Source organism: Sylvia atricapilla, chromosome 5 (genome assembly GCF_009819655.1).
Source record: "Sylvia atricapilla isolate bSylAtr1 chromosome 5, bSylAtr1.pri, whole genome shotgun sequence".
Lineage (NCBI taxonomy): Eukaryota > Metazoa > Chordata > Aves > Passeriformes > Sylviidae > Sylvia > Sylvia atricapilla.
Window position 1 is genome coordinate 55,773,922 of NC_089144.1, and position 20,520 is coordinate 55,794,441.

General features: G+C 37.2%; 1 protein-coding gene across 2 annotated transcripts in view; it reads left to right on the plus strand.

Moving 5' to 3' along the window:
* Positions 1–20,520, plus strand: part of CCDC91 (coiled-coil domain containing 91) — a 113,385-nt gene that overhangs the window by 11,394 nt on the left and 81,471 nt on the right. For both annotated transcript variants that reach the window (XM_066319568.1, XM_066319567.1), the window contains exons 2-5: positions 10,946–10,988; positions 11,094–11,172; positions 16,262–16,419; positions 19,401–19,568. In XM_066319568.1, the coding sequence (XP_066175665.1) occupies positions 10,959–10,988; positions 11,094–11,172; positions 16,262–16,419; positions 19,401–19,568 (435 nt within the window). In that variant the 5' untranslated portion in view covers positions 10,946–10,958. The remainder of the gene's footprint in view (positions 1–10,945; positions 10,989–11,093; positions 11,173–16,261; positions 16,420–19,400; positions 19,569–20,520) is intronic.

Sequence of the window (20,520 nt, forward strand, 5' to 3'; positions counted from 1 at the left end):
TTTGGCTTAGTTGTCAACTAATGTGTGATATTCTTGCTATCAGTGCCCTCTTCACATACTTGGTCCTTAAATGTCCTGGTAACTTGCTGAATATGGAGCCTCTCAGGAAACATCTCCCGCTTTCTGAGAAGGGCCTGGTAGTTCTGGCAAATCTTTGTCAAAGGCTTTGGGCTTAGAGAAGGGCTGTATTCTAGAAAGGTATAGTAGGCATAAAGAATCAACCTGAAGTGATAAATTATTTTTAAGTATTGTGAGCTGATTAAAAGAAAAGCATTTAGGTGTTGATCTTAAATTCTGTTTTCACTCTGGCCTGATCTGGAATCTCTGTTTGCAGCTCCTTCAGCATATTACAAAGGCATTGATGGCAATCGGCCTTTTCTGTGAGAATTTTTTTTTTTTTTTTTATTGCAACAGAGAACATACAATTATGATAATACCCATTTGGTCAAAGGTCATGTGATGAAGAGTGTTGTGTTGCATGCTTAGGAGCAGACCAAAAAGGAAGATGAAAAAAAGGAAGATAATGTGCACAGACATTTTGGCAGCAGCGCTTTCTGTTGGAAAGCACATTAGCATTTTCATTTTGCTTGTTTATGAGTTGGGAGTTGGACGATGTGAAACCTCTCCAGTTGGCTTCTTAAGAGTCATATGAAAATGAATTTTAAGTCACATCATGAGTTGCTTCTTCATGAAACAGACAATCTCTTTAGGAGAGTACGGGAAATAAGATTATTCTGCTTAAAATGTCATCAAATCTTATTTTTAAGTATTAGCAAAGGGGGGAAAAAGACGCAATGATGATGCATTCTTCTTTCTGTGTGAGAGGGGGAGTAATATCTGGCCTTTTCTGCTTCTGACAGTATATCTAGAGCTTGTAAAATGAAGGATTGGAAGGGTTTTTTGATCACCAGTTGTGTTGTATTTCAGGGTTTGCATTAAACTTCCATAAAATCTGAATTTATAATAGGTGATTTGGATAAATTAATATTATTAGCATTATTTAAGGTTTTCATTTTCAAGACCAGCAACTGACTCATATAAAATCAGAAGGACTTGAAAATCTGAGACATAATTGTTACTATTTTTGAGGATGTCATCTCAGAGAAATAGCTTGATATCTTTTCTTTTGCTTAAAATGAGTACCTGTCCCTGTGAGAAGTGCTGTGCTTCCAGGGTTTGAGAGGAGTTGTTTTATGAATTGGAAATGTAAGTCTTATAGTTCATTAGGAGGCAAAGAGTAATGATAAAAGAATCCTGTGCATTTTTATTTACTACAGTCTTATCTTACATAATGTATTTATTTAGTATAATCCTATCTTATCATGTGTTGCTGAGTTTTTGCATTTTTTTGGTTCTTTGGGTTTTTTTTAAAGTATCCATGGTCTCAGCTTTTCTAACATAAGATTAGAATGATAACCTGTAAATGCTGACAATTCACAGTTTTTGTGAACTCTGTATATGTAAGCTAAAGAGTATCTTTTTCAAAATATTTAACTATCAGGTCTACTGATTATCTTTTATATTTAGACCTTTACTATCTTATTTCACTTTTAATTAACAGAAAAAGCTTCATTTTAAGTGCATAAAAATAATCTATAGAATTTTTAAAGTTTTTTTTTCTCTTTTTCTACTTCAAAGATTCTTCTGGTGAAGGAGTGTTGGTTTTTAGAGTAAGTGATTCACTCAGCACCAGATTTTCCTAGGCAGTGCATCGTGCCAAAACCAGGTATTACCCTGGGTTTGTTTTTGTTTAGTTGGGATTTTTTATTTTTTATTTTCCTGTAAAGCATATATTCCTTCTTAATGTGAAAGGTCTTGAGCACTCTTTTCATAACATTAATGGCATTTATTAGTGCAAGTTACCACACATTCACATGAGAATGTATTCAAAGACTTAGATTTTTGTTTGACATGTTGTTATATTAAATTGTGTTGCTGTGATGCTCTTGCTGTTACTAAGATTGTGTCAAACCTACTATTTTCACATACCTGTTCCGTGACAAAGTTCGCTTGAGGCAGAACTTGGTGTTTTTTACTCTTGGAAAGCTTCTCCATTGTGCAGGCACCTCTTTTTAAGTTCTGTTAAAGCATGTTACTGTGATTTGCAGGTAGAAGAATCAAAAGAATTTATTGCATTTGCTAATGATGCTTAGTAGCAGTAACATGGAGAAGCAGGAGAATTTCAGTTGTCAGTTTGAGTTCTTGAAGTTCAGTAATATTTTAAGTGGGAATGCATTTGAAACACGTGACCCTAGTATTTTGCTTTTAAACTCTCAATTTCTTAAGTTTATCTTCTACATGAACTGTAGAAGAAAGGCCATGGTTTGTTCTAGTATTCCCAAACCCCTAACAGAAGGTGTTCCTGTACCCTTTATTTGCTTCTAAGTAAAAAGGTTGTGTTCCTAGATCAGCGCTGTGCAAAAAACAAGCGTATAAGTTGGAGTGCCCAATTGCATGGACTTCTTGGAAGTGATATCAGCTCTTCTCTTGAGAGGAAAGCCCTGAATTACAAAGCACTGTGTTTGTTAAGGCAGAGAGGAAGATACAGGCTGAGACTACTGAAACTGGCTCACAGAGCCATTGATTCATTATGAAGGGTTAGACTTTTCTTTTTGAGAAAAAGAGTTGTTATTTGTAAATGTCTTAACCATGTTCATGATCAAATAGTACCACTTAATGGTTCCTAGGAAAGGTTTTGAATTAATTAATGAATTAACAAAGTAATTTATTAGTTTCAAGGAAGCATCATCCCCATACAGTTTTGCTTTCTTGTCAGGACTTTTTCCTTAATGCTGAAAGTTTGCCTCAGCCTTTTTCAAGAAACGTTTCTGTTCAGTACAGAGATTTATGTCAGACATTTTTTCATTGAACTCATAAAGAAAATATTTCATAGAAACATAGAATCATAGAATGGTTTGGGTTGGAAGTGACCTCAAAGCTCATTAATTTCAGACCCCCTGCCGTGGGCAGGGACACCTTCCATTATCCCAGGTTACTCAGAGCATCATCCAGCCTGGCCTGGGAACACTTCCAAGGATGGGGCAGCCACAGCTTCTCTGGGCAACCTGTGCCAGGGCCTCACCACCCTCACAGGGAACAATTTCTTCCTGATATCCAATCTAAACCTCCCCTCTGTCAGTGTGAATCCATTGCCCCTTGTCCTGTGACTCCAGGCCCTTGTCAAGAGTCTGTCTACATCTTTGCTGTGGCATTCATTTCATGAGGCTTTCATTCCTTTTATTCCTCTTACAGCAATGAAGATTCTCGAGCTACTCTTTCCCTTCATGCTCCTCCCTTGAGGTTGGTTCTTCTGTCATCAGCAAACCCAGTCAAATGATCTTGGATAGATGTTGCTAGGTATGAGTAAGGTTCAGCTGTAGAACAATGTCAAAAGTGGATTCACTTTTTCTTTTAATGATGCTGTTGTGGATCAAACTGAACACGTTGAAACATAGACCATCCATGGAATGGGCATTTGGAAGTTTTCTTATCCAAACCTCTGTGTAAAGCAGATCTGATTAGAACAGGTGGGTCAGGGGCCAGCTAAATTCTCTGTGATTATCCTCAGGAACTGAGAGTCCACCATGTCTATGGACAGCCTGTTCCAATATTTGGTCACAATTTTCACTATTCCAACTTCTGTCCTAGGGGTTTTGTCCTAATCCTTGTGCAGCTCTGAGAACAGCCTGTCTCTCTCTTTTAGTGGCCTGTGCCCAATTTATCAGAGTTTTTAGTCTACTATGGTAAGTTTTTCTCAAGCACTTTGGGGCACATGGTGTCTGATTTTTATGACCTTATTAGCAGATGACAATTAAGGCTTTTCTCAGCTTTTTTTTTTTTTTTTTTTTTTTTCCCCATAGAATACAAACTAAATTCCAGACCTTCTGATTATTATTAGTCTGAATCGGGTTTCAGAGACTGTTGTTCTGGACTTGATGTTGATTAATTATAGGTATTGCCTGGCTGTACTTAACACAAATGTTTAATTCTGTTTAATTTAAGCTGTTTTCTGAGATTTTTTTGGAGGTGGATGGGGAAAAGGCTTGGTGAAAGGAAAGGGATTTCTTCGAAAGCACAGTATGTTTGAATTGTATCCACTTTTCCAGACTTCTCACAGAAATTTATGTGCATTTTGTTAAAATGTGTGGCTTTTGAAGTAAAAGGATATTTGTGATAGAGAAAGCTTTGACATGGCCATTAGAAAAATGGAAAAAATGGTTGACTGTGTGTTTCCTTATTTTTGTAAAGCTAAAACTAGCCTTTCCATGTTCTGGTCACAAGAAACCAATTATGGTGAAGACTGAAGGCTCTAATCCTTGAGTTCCTGAAATTGTTAGAATTAAGTCTTGGGAAAGATAGGTTCTGCAGATATTGAAATACGCTGAATAATACCATTTTTTAATACTTCTGCTGGAATAGGTAATGTATTATTTGAAATCATCTTTGAATATCTAGAGAGAATAAGCGTATTTTTCAAGTAAAAGATATAGAAAGGTGGAGGAAATTTCACAGAACATGGGTTTCCCAGTTTTCTTGGTTAGTTTCTTCTAGGATATGGCTGAGGAATTGACAGTTCTTGAATGTGTTTTCCACAGAAGGTTGTGGTGCTGTGGTTTGTTGTTTTTTTTTTCCCTTCTGTGTCCTAAGTTAATTTGAAAACCATTACTTGCCCTCTCAGAGCTAATTTTCCTCTTGTGGGTGAAAGAGAAACTCTTCCTTTCTTTTTTGTGTAGTTGTGTTCAAACTATGGAAGGGAAATGGACTTCTAATTTGTGCTTTGTTGCTTTTTCCTGCTTTACTCACTGTTTAAAAAAGACAAAAGGTATATGCCGAAGAAGAGTGCCCTCAAATTCCAAACCACAGATTTTTATGTAATTGGTTTTGTAGATTATCTTAATACCAGTTTTTGTGGAGTCTCTGAGGTTCGTTCTCATACTAGTTCAGGACCACGAAGATGAGAATATTCTTTCTAATGATTATTCAAATTTTTTTTTAATAAAGGCTATGTGTAGCTAAGGTGTTTATTTATACTATATGGTTCTTTTTCCTTCTAAAAAGGCTTTTAACATTGGAAAAAGGCAATTATGGAAGTCCTATAGACCATGTAACATGGTCTTGCTGCGTGAAGCTGATACAAATGCTGCAGCTATTTTCTGGTGCTGTTTTGTACCTTGCAGCATTGGCATGTGAAAGTAGAGTTATTTCAAAATTACTGGTGATGCTAGGTGTGGAACATCACATCATAGGATACGGAATCTTACATGCTTCTTGCAGACTTTGGATCTTTTAGTTCATGAGGTCTCCTGACAAAAGGACTAAGTGGTCAAAAACGTTTCTTTCTGACCCCCACCTGGCTGCACCCTCCTGTCAGGGAATGGTAGAGACTGATAATGTCTCCCTGAGCCTCTTTTTGTCGAGGCTGAATGAACCAGCCTCAGTTCCCATAGAAGAATTACTGTGACACATTCTCTGTTGTCTTCTTTTTCTCTGGAACCTTGAAGTGTCTTAATTCAAGATGTGGGTGGGCAGGCTCCTGTCCCCTGTTAAAATGAAGGTGCTGACAGCCCTGTCACTGTGCCTTTCACTCTGGGAGCTGACCAGCACTCTGCTTCCTGGCAGGGGAGATTTCCCACATGTCCCTTTTTATGATGGAATCCCCACTGGAACGTGATGGAGAGCACTGCTATTTTAGTGTCGCCCGGTTTTCCCTGTCTTACAGTGGGGTAGGACATACAGCATGCAGAATTGTTAAGGTGGTTTTTCTTCTTTAGGAAATTTTACAAATGCTCTAAATATATTTTAGTTTTCATTATGCTGTACATTCATATTCTGGTCTTTCTTGAGCTAGGTATCCTTTGGGATATGTTTATTCTGTAATTAATTTTTTCCAAATAATGGTTTAGTAGTTACTGTAAGTTTTTAAGATGCCAAGTGCCTATCTCCTGCAGAAGATGAGGAGAAAAGCCTACATCAGCTAGGTAAGAAGAAGGAAGTTTTTTCCTGTTTTAAAATTTGCAGGAGGTGCTTGGAGTTTTGGTGACAAAGCCATGGGGAAAAGTGCATGTGAGCTGGTTAGAGCTCAGTGATACAGAAATTTATCATCTGCCTTGCTCTTTATCACAGAGCTATTACCAGTGTACATGCTTTCTAAATTACCACTTATTGGGCGTTTTGTTTTGGGTTTTTTTGTTTCTTTTTTTTTTAAATGTCATACTTATCCTGGGTAGACTTTTTGGAGCCTGCAGTTTTGGCCAAAGATTTATTCTTCAGATGCTGTGGTCTATATTATGTCCAGTCAAGGAACAGCTAATAAGCCTGTCCTGGACTGAACACATTGGATGAGGCATTTAGGAAACATAAGAATAAAAGTAAAACTGATAGGTTGTCATAGATAGGAGTTACCCACCCCTTGGGGTTGCCAGAAAAACAAATGCAGCAGCCCCACCCTCAGGCAGCTCCACAGACACCCTTCTGACAAAACAAACAGCCATATACTCTGCCACTTGTTCCATTAAAGTGTACAAAATTCAGCCTCAGACTCAAACTTACAGGCCAGGTTATACAGAAGTCACTTGGTTGTACGTGGCAGAATCAGTTCTCTATTACCTGGACAAATTTGGATTATCAAGTAATAGATCAGGACTTGATTAAATTGAATGCTCACTAACCAGTGGTGGATGTGAATGAGGAATTCTTCTTAATTCACCATTTGTTCTTTCCACCACTTTTGCCTTTTGGATATGAAGAATACCAGGATTTCTGGTGGGATTACATTTTTTCTCACCCTAACTGTTGGAATGGGGAAGAGGTTGGTTTTTTTTTCTCCAGGTTACATTTTTTGCCTTGTTTCTTGGGAATGACTCTTGCTATACCTGCGTATAAAAACAAGCTTGTGGTGTGCCTGTCAGGTAAGCACATTTCATGAAGTCCTCCTCACCTGTTGTAAGCTGCTGGCCAGGCTTTGGTGACTGTAGCTGACACAGGAAAGCTTGTGAGCTTCTCAGGTATGCACATCAATCTGAATAAATTCATGATGCAGCCTTACCAGCTGTGCAGGAGAAAGTCTTGAGCAACCTCATCTGAAATGCAGTGTTGACCCTGCTTTGAGGTTGGGTTGGATGACCCGCTGGTCTGAATTTTGGCAGGAGTTTTTGTTCCATTTGGTGGATACAAACTTGTTGATAAAACCTACTCAAAATTCAGTGGCTTGCATATTCGTTGTCCATGGAAACTTTCCTTCTTTTCACGGCGTGTGACTGGAGAGCTTCTCAAGCCTTTTAGGACATGGCTGTCTGAGAGCTGTAATGTTTTGGAAATGACCTGGGCTGGATGACCTACTGTGTCTTTTCCAACCATAATTTCTATGACTCTGTAATTTTGAGGTCAACTTCTTGTTGCCCAATTTTACAGTTACTTAATTCCAGTATCGGGCATATTTCAAGAGACCACATTTAGTCATGGTAAGACTGTGTGGGTTGTTTTGTCTTTTTCTGTTATTTTTCAAATCCTGAAGATTGTCAGCACTTAATGTATTCTTTCCTATTCCGGTGCCACAGATAATGTTCCTACCCTATGAGGAAAGAAAAGTCTGATTCCCCATTTTGAAATAGAAGGTTGATTAAAAGAACTTGCTCCCAAAATTGTTGCAGTTCTAAGGAGAGGTGTTAGGCTACTTCTTTTATTTATTTGTACCAGAAATGCATTTCCATCACGAGAATAAGGGATAGAATTGAGAAATTATGTATTTGATCATATTTTCAGCATTGTTCTCAGTTACATTTATAGTGAATTATTAATACATTTTTAGAGCTAAATGCACAGTACTTTGAGGACTGTGAATGTCTCCTATTTCTTTTTCTAAACAATTCCTATAACATTGATGTGGCCCTTTTCCCTGCAAAAGGCTCCCTTTTTATGCAAGAATAGATCATATTTTGGGAAAGGCATCTCCTAATAAGAACTCTTGCACCAACTCTCTTTGAAGGGAACCTAGCACCTTTGAGTTTTTGAGTTTATATCAGCATCCCTCAGGATTTATTCTATGCTTTCTATCCTAATCTACTGCCTGCATATTTGTGACACACACAGAATTTCCCAGTTTCTGGTATTTTTAGATTTTTTTTTCCACGGCAAACAAAGCATAGAAACAAATCAGGATTTCATTTTGAAACAGGAGTGCATGTATTTGTATGAATATATATTATACACTCCCAAATAGCAAACAGAGGTAGAATTCTCTCACTTGGGGGGAATCACTTCTCCTGGAATTCCTGTGGGGTCTCTGAAAAATTGGAAATTGGAGGATTAACAGCTAGATGTAAGAACACCATTGGTACTACAGAGACTTGCTTGGAGTTTGTTTATCTTTTATTCCTTTGGAATGACATGTGGAATAATTCATAAATAAATCACGCTCTTAGAGCCACAAAATGTCTGTGTTTAAATTTTGTGGGGTAAAGGTAATCTTAGGTCAGAATAGCCTTGGGATTGTTACCAGACTTAAAAAATTGTATGTGAAATGCAATAAAAAAGATGATGGATTCAATAACAGGTTGCTTTCCAGTTTTTCTTCTGCCCTGCATTCTTTTTCTCTATCAAAAGTTCCATTTTATTTATGCATAGTTTCTTATAAATGTTCTTGAAGGAGAAATGGAAATCCTCACATGTTTTCCTTACAGGGCCTTCTGTCTTTACTGCCTCAGGTCAGTGTTGTATTTGAAGAGAAATCAAAGTAGTTAAATCACTTCTTAGAACATGATTTTTCATATTTTTGTTTGCCTTTTATTTTTTTAAGAGCCTCTCCATTTTAGCATGCCTTTCCAAAATTGCTTTAATTCCCATTGAACTCCTCTGAACTTGTTCCAGTTTGTATTTTTAAAATACAGTGCTGAATGTACTTTCCCTGGTTGAGACATACCAGTTCTGGGACGATGGGAATAACATCTCATGCACTTTGTGGAGAAAATCTGCTCTGAAGGGATTTTGTGTAGAGCCTGTAAGACCTGTTGATGTGATACAGAGCGTGTAGATAAGATAGGTTTGCCTTTCTGAAGGCTCCCTTTGTGCAGCTGGCTGCTTGCTACCTGACCACTGTGCTCTGCAGTGATTGTGTCAATTACCAGTCTGCTTTGGGTGGGTTTTCCCAGAATGTGGCATGAATACAGTGACATTCTCAGTTTGGGCTGTCTCCATCTGCAGTCCTGTGCTGTCCACACAGTCTCCATCCATCATTGGTGCACACATGTGCTGTATCCTTGAGCTATGTCTTAAAGCTCTGAATGTTGATAGAATGCATGAAGTGACCAATTAATCTAGTTTTGACCAATTAACCTTAGCATTGATGGGAAAAATACCCAACTATCTTCTTTCTCTCTTGGACAATGAACCAGCACAGAACCAGCACAAAGCCAACATGACACCTCGTGGTCCCTAAAAAGATACTTAGTTCTTATGTCACATGAGACTATTGAACAATACTTGAATTTAATAAAATACTTACACTGTGATAGTGATGATTTGTCATTGGATCACAGAATGGTTTGGGTTTGAAGGGACCTTAAAGATCACCCAGTCCCAGGGACAGGGACACCTTCCACTGTCCCGGGTTGCTCAGAGCCCCATCCAGCCTGGCCTGGAACACTGCCAGGGATGGGGCAGCCACAACTGCTCTGGGAAACCTGTGCCAGGGCCTCACCACCCTCACAGGGAACAATTTCTTCCTGATATCCAATCTAAACCTACTCTCTTATAAACAGTCCCTTTCCATCTTTTCTGCAGTAATAGAAGTTGATCCAGCCCATAGACTGTTTTAACTGAAGTCAATTAGTTTTATAAACATTTTAACGTCCATAAAGACCATAAAGGCTTTTTGGATCTCCCTTCATTTACATATCAGAATTATAGATATGTATTTTTTGTTAATACATAATACCTTTCTTTCAACAGCTTTGTATATCTTGAGTTGCTTTCATTAGCTGAGTAACTTAGCCTGCTTTTTTTTAAAAAGGAACTGCAGTTTAACTATAAATATATCCAAATGCCACAGAATTCAGGGCTAAAAGTCAAAAATGCTGATCAGTTTGTAAAATCTTAATCAGCTCCTCCATGAAACCTAGGGACGGACCTCTGTGGTAGCAGAAAAATTTCCAGAAATTCACCGCAGTCTTGTCCCAAGCTGCAGTTTGTTCTGATGTTGCCAGACAGCTAAGAAGAGATGGGAAAAGCAGGAAATCTTTTTGGATTTAATCACAGTGCTGATTTGGAAAAGCAACTTAACAATGGAAAATATTTTTTATGCTTTAAATCATAAACACAAAATTATACAAGATCTACATGGTAGATCATGACTGCAGTAAGATAGGTTGTTTTCCTTGTGAGTGAAGATAATAATTTATTTTGGAATCTGGTGGTCAGAAATCCTATTTCCTGGACATATTTATTTGTTTATTTTACATATTTAGATACATATATATCCAGACTAGATTATTTGATGGTTGTAGTACCATTTGTTTAGGTACTGAGGACCTGTTTGCTATACCTGAAATCTTTAGATGTAACTTTTAGGTAACATCTTCCTATTTTCCTCTGTGAGAAAGCTTTTCCTGCATTTTTGCTTTCAAAAGATGGTGGACTGTGTTCATGGGCAGGGCTTGTGTTTTCCCCTGAAGTTATTCAAATTCAGTTGTAAAATACCCATTTTTTTGTATTCAACTCAATCAATAAAAAAGTGCTTCTTAAGTGAGATCTTGCAGTTCTTGGTCTTGCATCATCTGTGTGAAAAAGTTCTTATTTAGGCTCCTTGATCTGTTTTAGGACTTACAAATGATGGAGAATTTGAGTAGGCTGTAGAGATGAGACTAGGGGGAAGGACTGAATGCTCATTTCTGACGAGCGGGGGATAAGGTTATGAAAATGTTTTAAAATCAAGATTTCTTTTGTTTTCTAGTGCCTGCTGAAAGATGGATGATGATGACTTTGGAGGATTTGAGGTATGATGTTTGGATAACTTTGATTTGAAATTTAGCTGTTTTGAACTATTTCATGGACATTTATAGCATTTTGTAAAATATGTAACAATTTCTTCTTGTTTCCAGGCAGCAGAGAGTTATGAGTTTGGAAATGGTGAAAAGCAGACTACATCTCCTGCTATTGCTTGGGCAGCATTTCCTACAGGTATTGACAGAATCACTGTAAAAAATCTCAATATTCTATTCCTGTCCTTACGTATTCACTGTAAAAATTAGTGTTTAGAAGGCTGTATACAATAAAATAATGCTCAATAAAAGAATAGCCAGAAGAGTCAGAACTTGAGCCTAAGAATGTTCCTGAGCAATTATTTTGGGAAGCTGCACTTCTCAAAGTTAAACTTTGTTGAGGAATGAAAGAGAAATTCAGTTTATACAGTAGAAAAAGAGTGGAACTTCTTCATTCAAAGGTTACTCTTTACTTTTGAGTCTGGAAGGTCTGTTGCAAATTGTGATAAAAGAGAAAAAGTTAAAAATAGGATTGTAATGAAGTCTTTTACTTGCTTTGGGGAAGATGGGAGGGATGAGAATGATCTTTCTTACTTAAACCATTTATATAGTTGAAAAATATGTTACATATTCTTTATCTCAAGCAGAAGCAGAAACATTAGGGAACTATTTTATTAATTTATTCAAGTGCCTGGTGCCTGTCTGGATTTTAGGAAATTGATAAAAGTTTGTTGATAATTATATATTATCAGTAGAACTAAAACATTATGGAGGTGTTACTGATTTTGTTGTGGTCTAGATTTCACTCTTTTCACAAACTGAAACAGTACTTTTGCAGCATCAGGGAAAAAATAGCCAACAACCCACTTTGTATTGTTATGCGGAATAAATTATACAAAATAATTTATTTTTCCCAGCATGGGGTCTCTATCAATCATGTTCTTAAAATGTTTTTATTAATGTATTCCTGCTTTCATCTATTACAGAATGATTTATATTATTTGTCATTGAAACAGAGGAAAACAAATACTAAGGAAATGTTATTTTTCCAAATAACTTTATTATTCATCTTGTCATTTTGACTGATATTTAAAATTATTGCTTAAATTCAGTGGCATGTCTTAATGTGTTTAATAATTAAATCCAGTATAGCTGTGCAGTGTCTCTCAGTGAAGTGCAATTAAAATCCAGTAAGGTGTGTAGAATTGGAATTATTTGTACATAACACGGAAGTTTTTTGTATGGTTTTAAGTGACACAGAAGTCATAGGGTAAGCTATACCAAGGTATTTCAAGCATTTCAGAATTAAAGGAAAACTTCTGCCTTCTGGATATTTTGTTACTGTAAAATCTTTCAGTGACTTTTTCATGCAAATATTGCTGTGAAGAAATTAGTTTATTGCAATAGGCAAGGTTTTAATAGTATTGGTCAAGTGCTTCTTGGGCATTGACTTGTAGATCAATGTTTTTAGAAACAGAAATAACTGAATTTTATGCTTAATGTTATCTATATAGAAAGATGTTCTTGTCTTACCCTAGAAATTTCTTGGCAAGGCTTGCTGAAAAATTCAAGTGTATGATGGTGCTATTGAGGTGATTTTGATAAATTTGGGGGGGAGGGGGAACCATTGTATACACCCAAGATTTGGTTAACTTTACAGAGGAGGAGTTACCCATGATTTTCCTACATATCAGATGTTTGGAAGTTAGAAAGCAAAGCACTGAAGCCTGTGGCCATATTTTTCAGTTTGCAGGCAGAATTCAGAAGTCTAAGGCCTCAGTGGTGATTTCAGTGCAATTTTGGTCTTGGGCTTCTTACTATCTTTTTGATAGTATGGACCATGTGGCTGTAGATTTAAAATTTTAGGGTAGTAGATGTTTATTACCTTTCTTCTAATAGTTAATTACCTTTCTTCTAATAGTTCGGCTTTGGAAGAATAAAATGTGGGGAAGGGCTTTGTGCTGTGAGTTATCAGAAATCATCTTGAGAGTGCATCAGAGTGGTTTTCCCCGCTGTGGACGCAAAACCAGTTCTTAACTCAATCTTTCTACCTGAATACTGCTTTTAACTGAAAATGTCCAGGGATAGAGTTTTCAGTGTATACAGTATAATTGAAAGTGTCCTTGAGTTGTAATATCAAGACAAGGGGAGTTGAGGAAAGAAGTTTAATTTTGTTTCTTGGGGTTATTTTTAATAGCTGAAGCCTACATGCAGGGGAACTGTGCTACAAGTAGTTTGCAACATTCTACAAAAACATGTCAAATAATTATTATATGGTCTTTTGCTCAGGACCCTGCTGACATATCACTTCTTAATTACTGGATATAAGTAACGCCCAATTAGTAAATACTGCCCATGTGGAACATTTGGTATTTGATGTCTTCATTCTGAAACTCAGTACAAAGAAAAAGACTCAATGGAATGTTGATTTAACAGTTCATGTTCATCCACTTGGTTTTGTTTTCAGAATTTCTGATCCCCCATGGAATTTTAATATTTGTTTGAGCTTCGTTACCAGCATAAAGACACAGAATTTTCCTTGCATTAGCAAAATTGCAAGCTGTCCCTGATCTCTGCGTGTATTAACAAACTGTGTGGTTCTGGCAGTTCTTACACACAAACCTATGACAGAATATTCTTAATATTGGGAAGCCAGGGCTTCAGAAATTATTAGATACTTTTTAATCACAATTCTGGCAATAACTTATATCTGCATCTTATTTCAGCCTTTTTAGGTGTATGACTTTCGATATACCTGTGATTGAGTGCATGCTTCTTTGCTCTATAGTGCTGCAGATCTGATCAATGAACAACGAATTTATTTGGAAATTTATCAGGGTTATCAGACTTAGCCTGTTGGAATCAGGTCAGGTAGTTCCAACAGAGGCATGTTTTTGTTTCAGGGGTTGTGAAACTGTTCCATCATGGTAACTAAGACATGGTAGGCAGGAATGATTTAGGGGTTCTCTTTATAAGCGAATTTTGAGCTGAACTAAAATGCAATTTCACCAGTATATACACAAGAGGAATGAATTAAGAGAGCTTGAATTACAGACATAGCAAGTGTAATTCTAGGAATGTCTAATTTATGAATCTTTAGCATTGCTGAAAAGTGAAAAGTACATTTTGTAAAAAAAGATGTTTGAATGATACCTTGGAGAGTTGCCACCTTTTCTTGTCTTCTGCAAGGTTATGTGTTTCGATGAAAATTTTAAACCACAGTATTCAGAAGTGCTCACCAGTTGTTGCTCCTCATTTCCTAGGATTCATTTTTACAACTTAAGGAGTGGGGATTTTGTTTCTGGTTTCTTTGGTGTTTTTTTTTTGTTTGTTTGTTTGGGGTTTTTTTGTGGGTTTTTTTGTTTTTGTTTTTTGTTTTTTTGGTTTTTTGTTGTTTTTGTTGTTTTTTTTTTTTTCCATTCAAGATGCTAAGCATTCTTTACTATAGTTACAACTACTGAAAGCTCCACCTGATTGTAGGAGTGCATGTAAAACTCTACTACCTGAAAAATGGAGCTTTATCTCTAGGATTGGACGCCCCAAAATATGTGAATGCCTAAAGCTCTTATCTCAACAAGTCTACATTCCTCATATGTGCCCAGTCTCCATGGCTGTTTTGACCTTTGTGATAAATTATTTATGTGTGAATTATGCCTATGCTCTGGTTATCGTCACCAAAGGTTGAACACTCTCGTCACAAGGATCATGCTCAGTTTTTCCGTGTGAGTTGACAGTTCTAGTAAGAGAACCACTTGCCTGCTCAGTCAGAAATTGCATGGTACATTATTTTATCTGTTTTTCCATCAGATGGAAATTTAAAACTGAGACTCAGGGCATTAAGTGGTAGCATACAGCTGAGACTTTAATGTTTGTTTAGATACAAAAAGATGTCACTATGTCACTTCACTGCCACTTGAACTAACAGAGTAGGTAATTGTTATAGGAAGCTGCCTTTGAAAGCAGACATTTGAAATGGGAGGGGTGTTTTATCTTAAGGTGCCTAAAAGAAAGCCAGAAAGGTCCCTTTTCCAGTTCTGGGGAAGAGTTAACTACTAAAATGCAGTTACCTAGACTGGTTTCTGTTGTGTTTGCTGAAGTACTCTCCTCTATGCTTTTCAGCCAAGTTTCCATCTTCTGCTGAGCTGTGATTTTTTTTTTCCTATGTTTTTGGCCATGTCCAAATCTACTATCACTGCAATTACCCTACTGATACTTCTCTGCCTCATGGTCTATTTTCTTTCTTCTTTTCATTCGATGAGGTTTCCATGTTCCTCTATGTTATACCTGAATCCTAGGACTGAGAGCTGAAGAAGATGGGACAGAGAGTGCCTGGATTCAAGGATTGATGTGTCTTTTTGAATGCCTCGAGGCTAGTTGTACACACTGGTTTGTGCTGAGTACTTTTGCAGCATTTAGCAGTGATATCCAGAGGCTGAGACTTGCTCCAGGCTAGTGGCATCTTTTACATGTTGCCATAAAGAGTTGTAATAATAATGGGAGCTGCTTTTCCTGAAACAACTCGATGTGATTCTTTCTGCCTATTGCAAAGACACATCTGGAGCTGACCTTTTCAAAGTTTGCAGGACTTTGCTGTTAAATTAAAAATGTAGACAGAACTTTCCCTTTTTCTTTCTTTTTGTTACGTTTGTTTAGTTTATGTCTTTTTTAAAAAGAAGGTGTTTCTATTGTGCCAGGTTGGTAATGCTGTTCCACTGTTCCGGGTTTTTATGGCATAACTGGAATTTGGTATGGAAGAGCTCTCAGTCCAGTTAGTTTTATTAGCTAGAGACTTATTTACTTTGTTGTCTTTTTATCTCTTATAAAATATAAAGCTGCTGTATCATATGTCTTGGCAAGCTGTTTGTATGTGGCTTCTAATACAGTTGTGGATTTTTTTAACTTTTAAAATGTATAAAATTTGGGAAATTAGAAGTATAGTCTTCCAGTTGACTGAAACTGATTAAAGATCATGCTGAAGCTGACGTGCTGTAGGAATCAAAAGTGACAGAGTTAAAAGTGGTCCTTTTGAGAGCTGTTGTCTTGTAAAACCTCTGTGTAAATAAAAGTCTAAATGTATTGTGACTACCATTTTGAATGTCCTTAAGTTGATGCTACTGAAAAGCACAGGCACTTTGTGTGGAATTACTCTTCAGCGCAATTGGATTATAAGGGGTATATAATCTTAAATTGGTATGACTAGACTTGTGATAGTTTTTACGAGTATGGACTCCAGAAACAGAACTAACTTTTGAGTTGTTCTTCATATTATGTGTGTTTTCTGTTTCAAGTACCTGAAGTCCATAGATCTGCTGATGTTCTCCTGGAGCGCTCTGTGCCTTCTTCCTGCCTGGTTCCTTCTGACTCCTTCATTTTATCAAGTGATAATGTGGCAACAGCTCTTCAAACAGCCAAGAGTGTGATAAATTCAGCTCTTCCTGAAGTACAGGTAAACACACAATTTTTAAACTTCAGTGAAGGAACTCAATGTATTAGATGTCAATGTCTCGTCTTTCCTGTGCACATTTAGGTTGAAATGCTTTTTAAAGGCAAAAGGTTCTTGGATTTCTGTGATGCAGGCCTTGAATGATTTTAAAAGTATTTACGAAACCTATAACTGAGAGAAACCATACTGCTTTGGTATGAACTGCAAGAGAGAGAACTGTGTTTGAGACATTAAAGGCATGCTTATGGTGCTGAGCATGCATGAATGAAACATCAGCAGGAAGGTTCTCTCTAAAAAACTGGCTACTGTTAAAGCTGAAAAGATTACAACTGGAGCTGTATGTTGTACTTACATGTTTTCTCAAGTGGTTTAAGACTAGGTTTTTAGGATTTTCAAGGATGGGGCTTGGAGCAACCTGGTCTAGGGGAAGGTGTTTTGTCCCTGCCAGGGTGTTGGAATGAGATCATCTTGAAGGTCTTTCCAACCCATTCTATGATTCGAGAATTAATGTTTAATCTCTACTTAATTATAATTAAATTAATTATAGGGAGGTTGCATTTTATTTTGTTTTATTTTTCCCCATTACTTTTAAAGTTCGGTTTGGGGTTTTTTTTGGTGGTCTTACAGAGTCCTAGTTGTGGGATCTTTATCTCTCCCTGTGGCTGCAGTGCTGCTGAGAACTGATGCTTGTTTCTTTCTGGGATGTGAAAATGTTTAGTTTTTAACTTAACAACTAGGTGAGCAAGGAAGGGAAAAGCCTTTCTCCCTGAAGATTATCACAAGAATTCTGTCAGAATCTCAGGACCTGCTGCAGATGAGACTTTAATACGTTTATCCTTCCGAGGTTTTTATTGCCATTAATTGCAATGACCCCCATTTCAGCATGTTAATTCATTGTAAACTTCCCTGTTTCAGCACGTGGGGTGGTATATGCTTGGAAATGCTCTTGCCTCACTGTGAGGTTTTTTGACAATTTGGGCTAATTGTCAACCCTCCCATTTTCAGCACTTCCTTAGTTTCTTATTTCTTCAGGTAGGCTCATCAAGTCCTAAGGCTGTGCCTGGTGAAAGCTGAATTTCATGATTAAGTCAGATTTTTATTTTCTGATAATTTAAAAGCATTTCTTTAGAGCTATTTGAACAACATGCACAAAATACAGGTTTTGCTTTAACTGAGCCTTACTCTTTTTCTTAGAGGAGCATCTGTATTTTGGTACTTCCAGAAAGACTGTGGCATCAATGGGGAGTTAATTAATTAGTTACCATTCTGTGTTTGTTCCCAGGCTAATATTCTGGGGAAAGCCTATGAAAAGTGAAGCAGAGCTGATCCCAGATGCAAATGATATCAAAGAGATTTATAAATCCAAAAGTTATGTTGTTTTTTTTTTTTTTTTTTTTTTTTCCTGAGAGGGAGGAGTGTTTGTTTTCTTTTTTTGACTGATGCCAGCCAGGGTAATTTTCTATGTTGAAGGCTCTTCATCTGGCTCTTCAACAAAGTTTTGATAAGTAAATTTCTTTTACTGGCAGGATGATCAAAAAGTGATTTTCTTCAGCCACCACAGATCCTGCCTTTTTTTAATTTTGGCTAACAGTGAATAACCTTCAACCTTTCTTATTTGAGCTAGGCCAGCAATTTTAGCTCTTGTGTTCTCTGGAAAGAGCGCTTGGGTTATTCCAGAACACTAAGGCTTAGGGGTATTTTTTTTAAACTATAAAGTCATTTAGTTAGGTAATCTTACAGAAAACTAAGAAATACACTTTGTTACTTCAGACTAAATGTGCGTGCAGATTCTAGTTCTCATCCATGTTTCAGTTTTTCTCTTCTTGTTCTGTTCAGCTACTGACAGACCCATCATTCCATAAATTCTCTGTAAGGCAGGAAATAGTACAAATTTTAAAACTTTATTAGCAAGTCCTGCTGAAAGGAGTTGAGAGCAGGTTCTTTAACATTATTTTGAAATGGCGATGACTTTGCACTAAGAAGTAAACTAAAGGAAGATGGTAGGCAGAAAACTAAAATAAAATATTCTTATACCTGTTAGAGAGTAATGCTAGGAGAAGTGTATTCTTTTATAATTCTATGTCCAGAGCCTCCCGAGATTTCATGTAAAAAAATCCTTCACTATTACAGGTTCCATGGTCACAGTTTTTGGTGGTGCCAGACTCTAATCTTGAGTAGTACTCAGAAATGGAACTGGTACATATGGCTTCTCTTTGCCTCTTACAGAAGAATTCAGAGCACAAACTGCGGTTTTCTCTCTGTCTGTTTTGTCTGCTGTATTTTATATATTCATGTACAGTCAAGATCTCAGCTAGTTTGGTTTTTTACTTTACTTGAATCCTTTGAGAGATATTTATTGGAAAGTCAATGCACTATCCGAGTATATGTTTGGAATAAAAGGTCCTGGGGGTGGATTAGGTCAGATCAGTCAAACCTCTCTTTAATAAAGATGCTGAGATATTCCTTTCACCACCCAAATCTTAAATTTGCTTGGCTTTCAGATTGTTGAAAAAGTGGCAGCTGAATCAATTTTCCAGCTTTTTCCTTGGAGTTCTTTTGCTGCAAAATGGACAATTGTTTGCCTCCTCCTTTATTTTTTTTAAGAGGGAAGAAATAAAGGCTTGACTTTTATTTTGAGCTTTTTGTCAGTTATACCACAAAATGTTTTAAGCATCACCTAATTTATCTGTGTTCTTTATGAAAGTGTGGACTTATCATCAGTGTTTCACCTGTTTTCTGTTCTTCTACAGTTTACTGAAATAGCAGTAAATAAATGTTGTAGAGATGTCTGAATTACTTTTATTCTCTTAGTCTAGCCTAAGGATGAGAGATTTATTTTAGCGCAAACCCTCTGTATTCCCTTTCTGTGACCACTGTTTGCAGTATACACTGGGTGAAAACATGGAATGACTAATCCAAGGAGAGTTTGTTTCCCTGATGCATTGACAGAGATGATTCAGTTCCACTTTTCTCCTATGAATTAGACTCAAGCAGATACTCCAGTTGCCTCTTCAAATGTAATTGAAGACAAGACTTTAGCTGATGTTGAGACAAAGAGAACAAATGAACCCAAGAGCTGCCTTCAACAAGCCGTTGCAAACCTTGAAATCAAGCTTTGCTGTGCTGAAGAAGAAAAACTAAAAATCAAAAAGGTATGAGTAGTCTTTTTGAATAAAAACATTTGGCATTTATATGGGAATTATACATAGGTGGAGCTGAAAGAGGTTTAAAATCATTTGAAATTAATTTTTTTGTTGAAATTAGCCAAATTCCAGATAAACTGGCTAGATTTAGAATCACAGAATCATTAAGGTTGGAAAAGACTTTGAACACCATTTAAAACTTCAACCTGTTCAACCTGTCCTCACCTCATGACCAGCACAGAGCACTGAGTGCCACATCCAGGCACTCCTTGGACACCTCCAGGGATGGGTCTCCAAACCTCTGTGGGCAGCCCCTGCCAGTGCCTGACTCCCCTTTCCAAGAAGAAATTCCTCCTGATATCCAACCTGAACCTCCCCTGATACACCTTCAGGCCATTTCCTCTTGTCCTTTTCCTCTGGGAGCAGAGCCCAACCCCACCTGGCTACAAAATATAAGGTCCCTTTGAACCTGTGTTTTCCAGCCTGAGACCCCACTGCTGCCTCAGCCTCTTCTCGCCAGATTTTTGTGCTCCAAACCCTTCTCTATCTCTGTTGTTCTTTCCTGGATGCTCTCCAGAGATTGGCCAGAACTGGGCACACCACTCAATTTAGCTGAAATCCGTTTTTTTTTTTTTTTTTTTTTTTTTTTTTTTAATGTCTGGTGTCTGTTTTAGGCTGAATTTTTCTGAAGTGTCAGGAAAAAAATACGTCTTTAGCCTAACTGATTAAAAAGAAAGATACTAGCTTTCTCAGCATGAGCTTTGTTTTGATTTTTTTTGGGGTGGGAGCTCTAGTAGCTAAATTCTTCATATTCCTTCTGACCTGAGTACAATAAGAGCACCAAGCAGGGCTGTGCCTGTAGTTACACATCTGAGTTAGCAAAAGGTCAGTGAGGCATGGGAGAGTGAGTTTTAACTTCTGTTATTTTTAATACTGTTTCTTGGGAGGCCTCAGGTTGTGT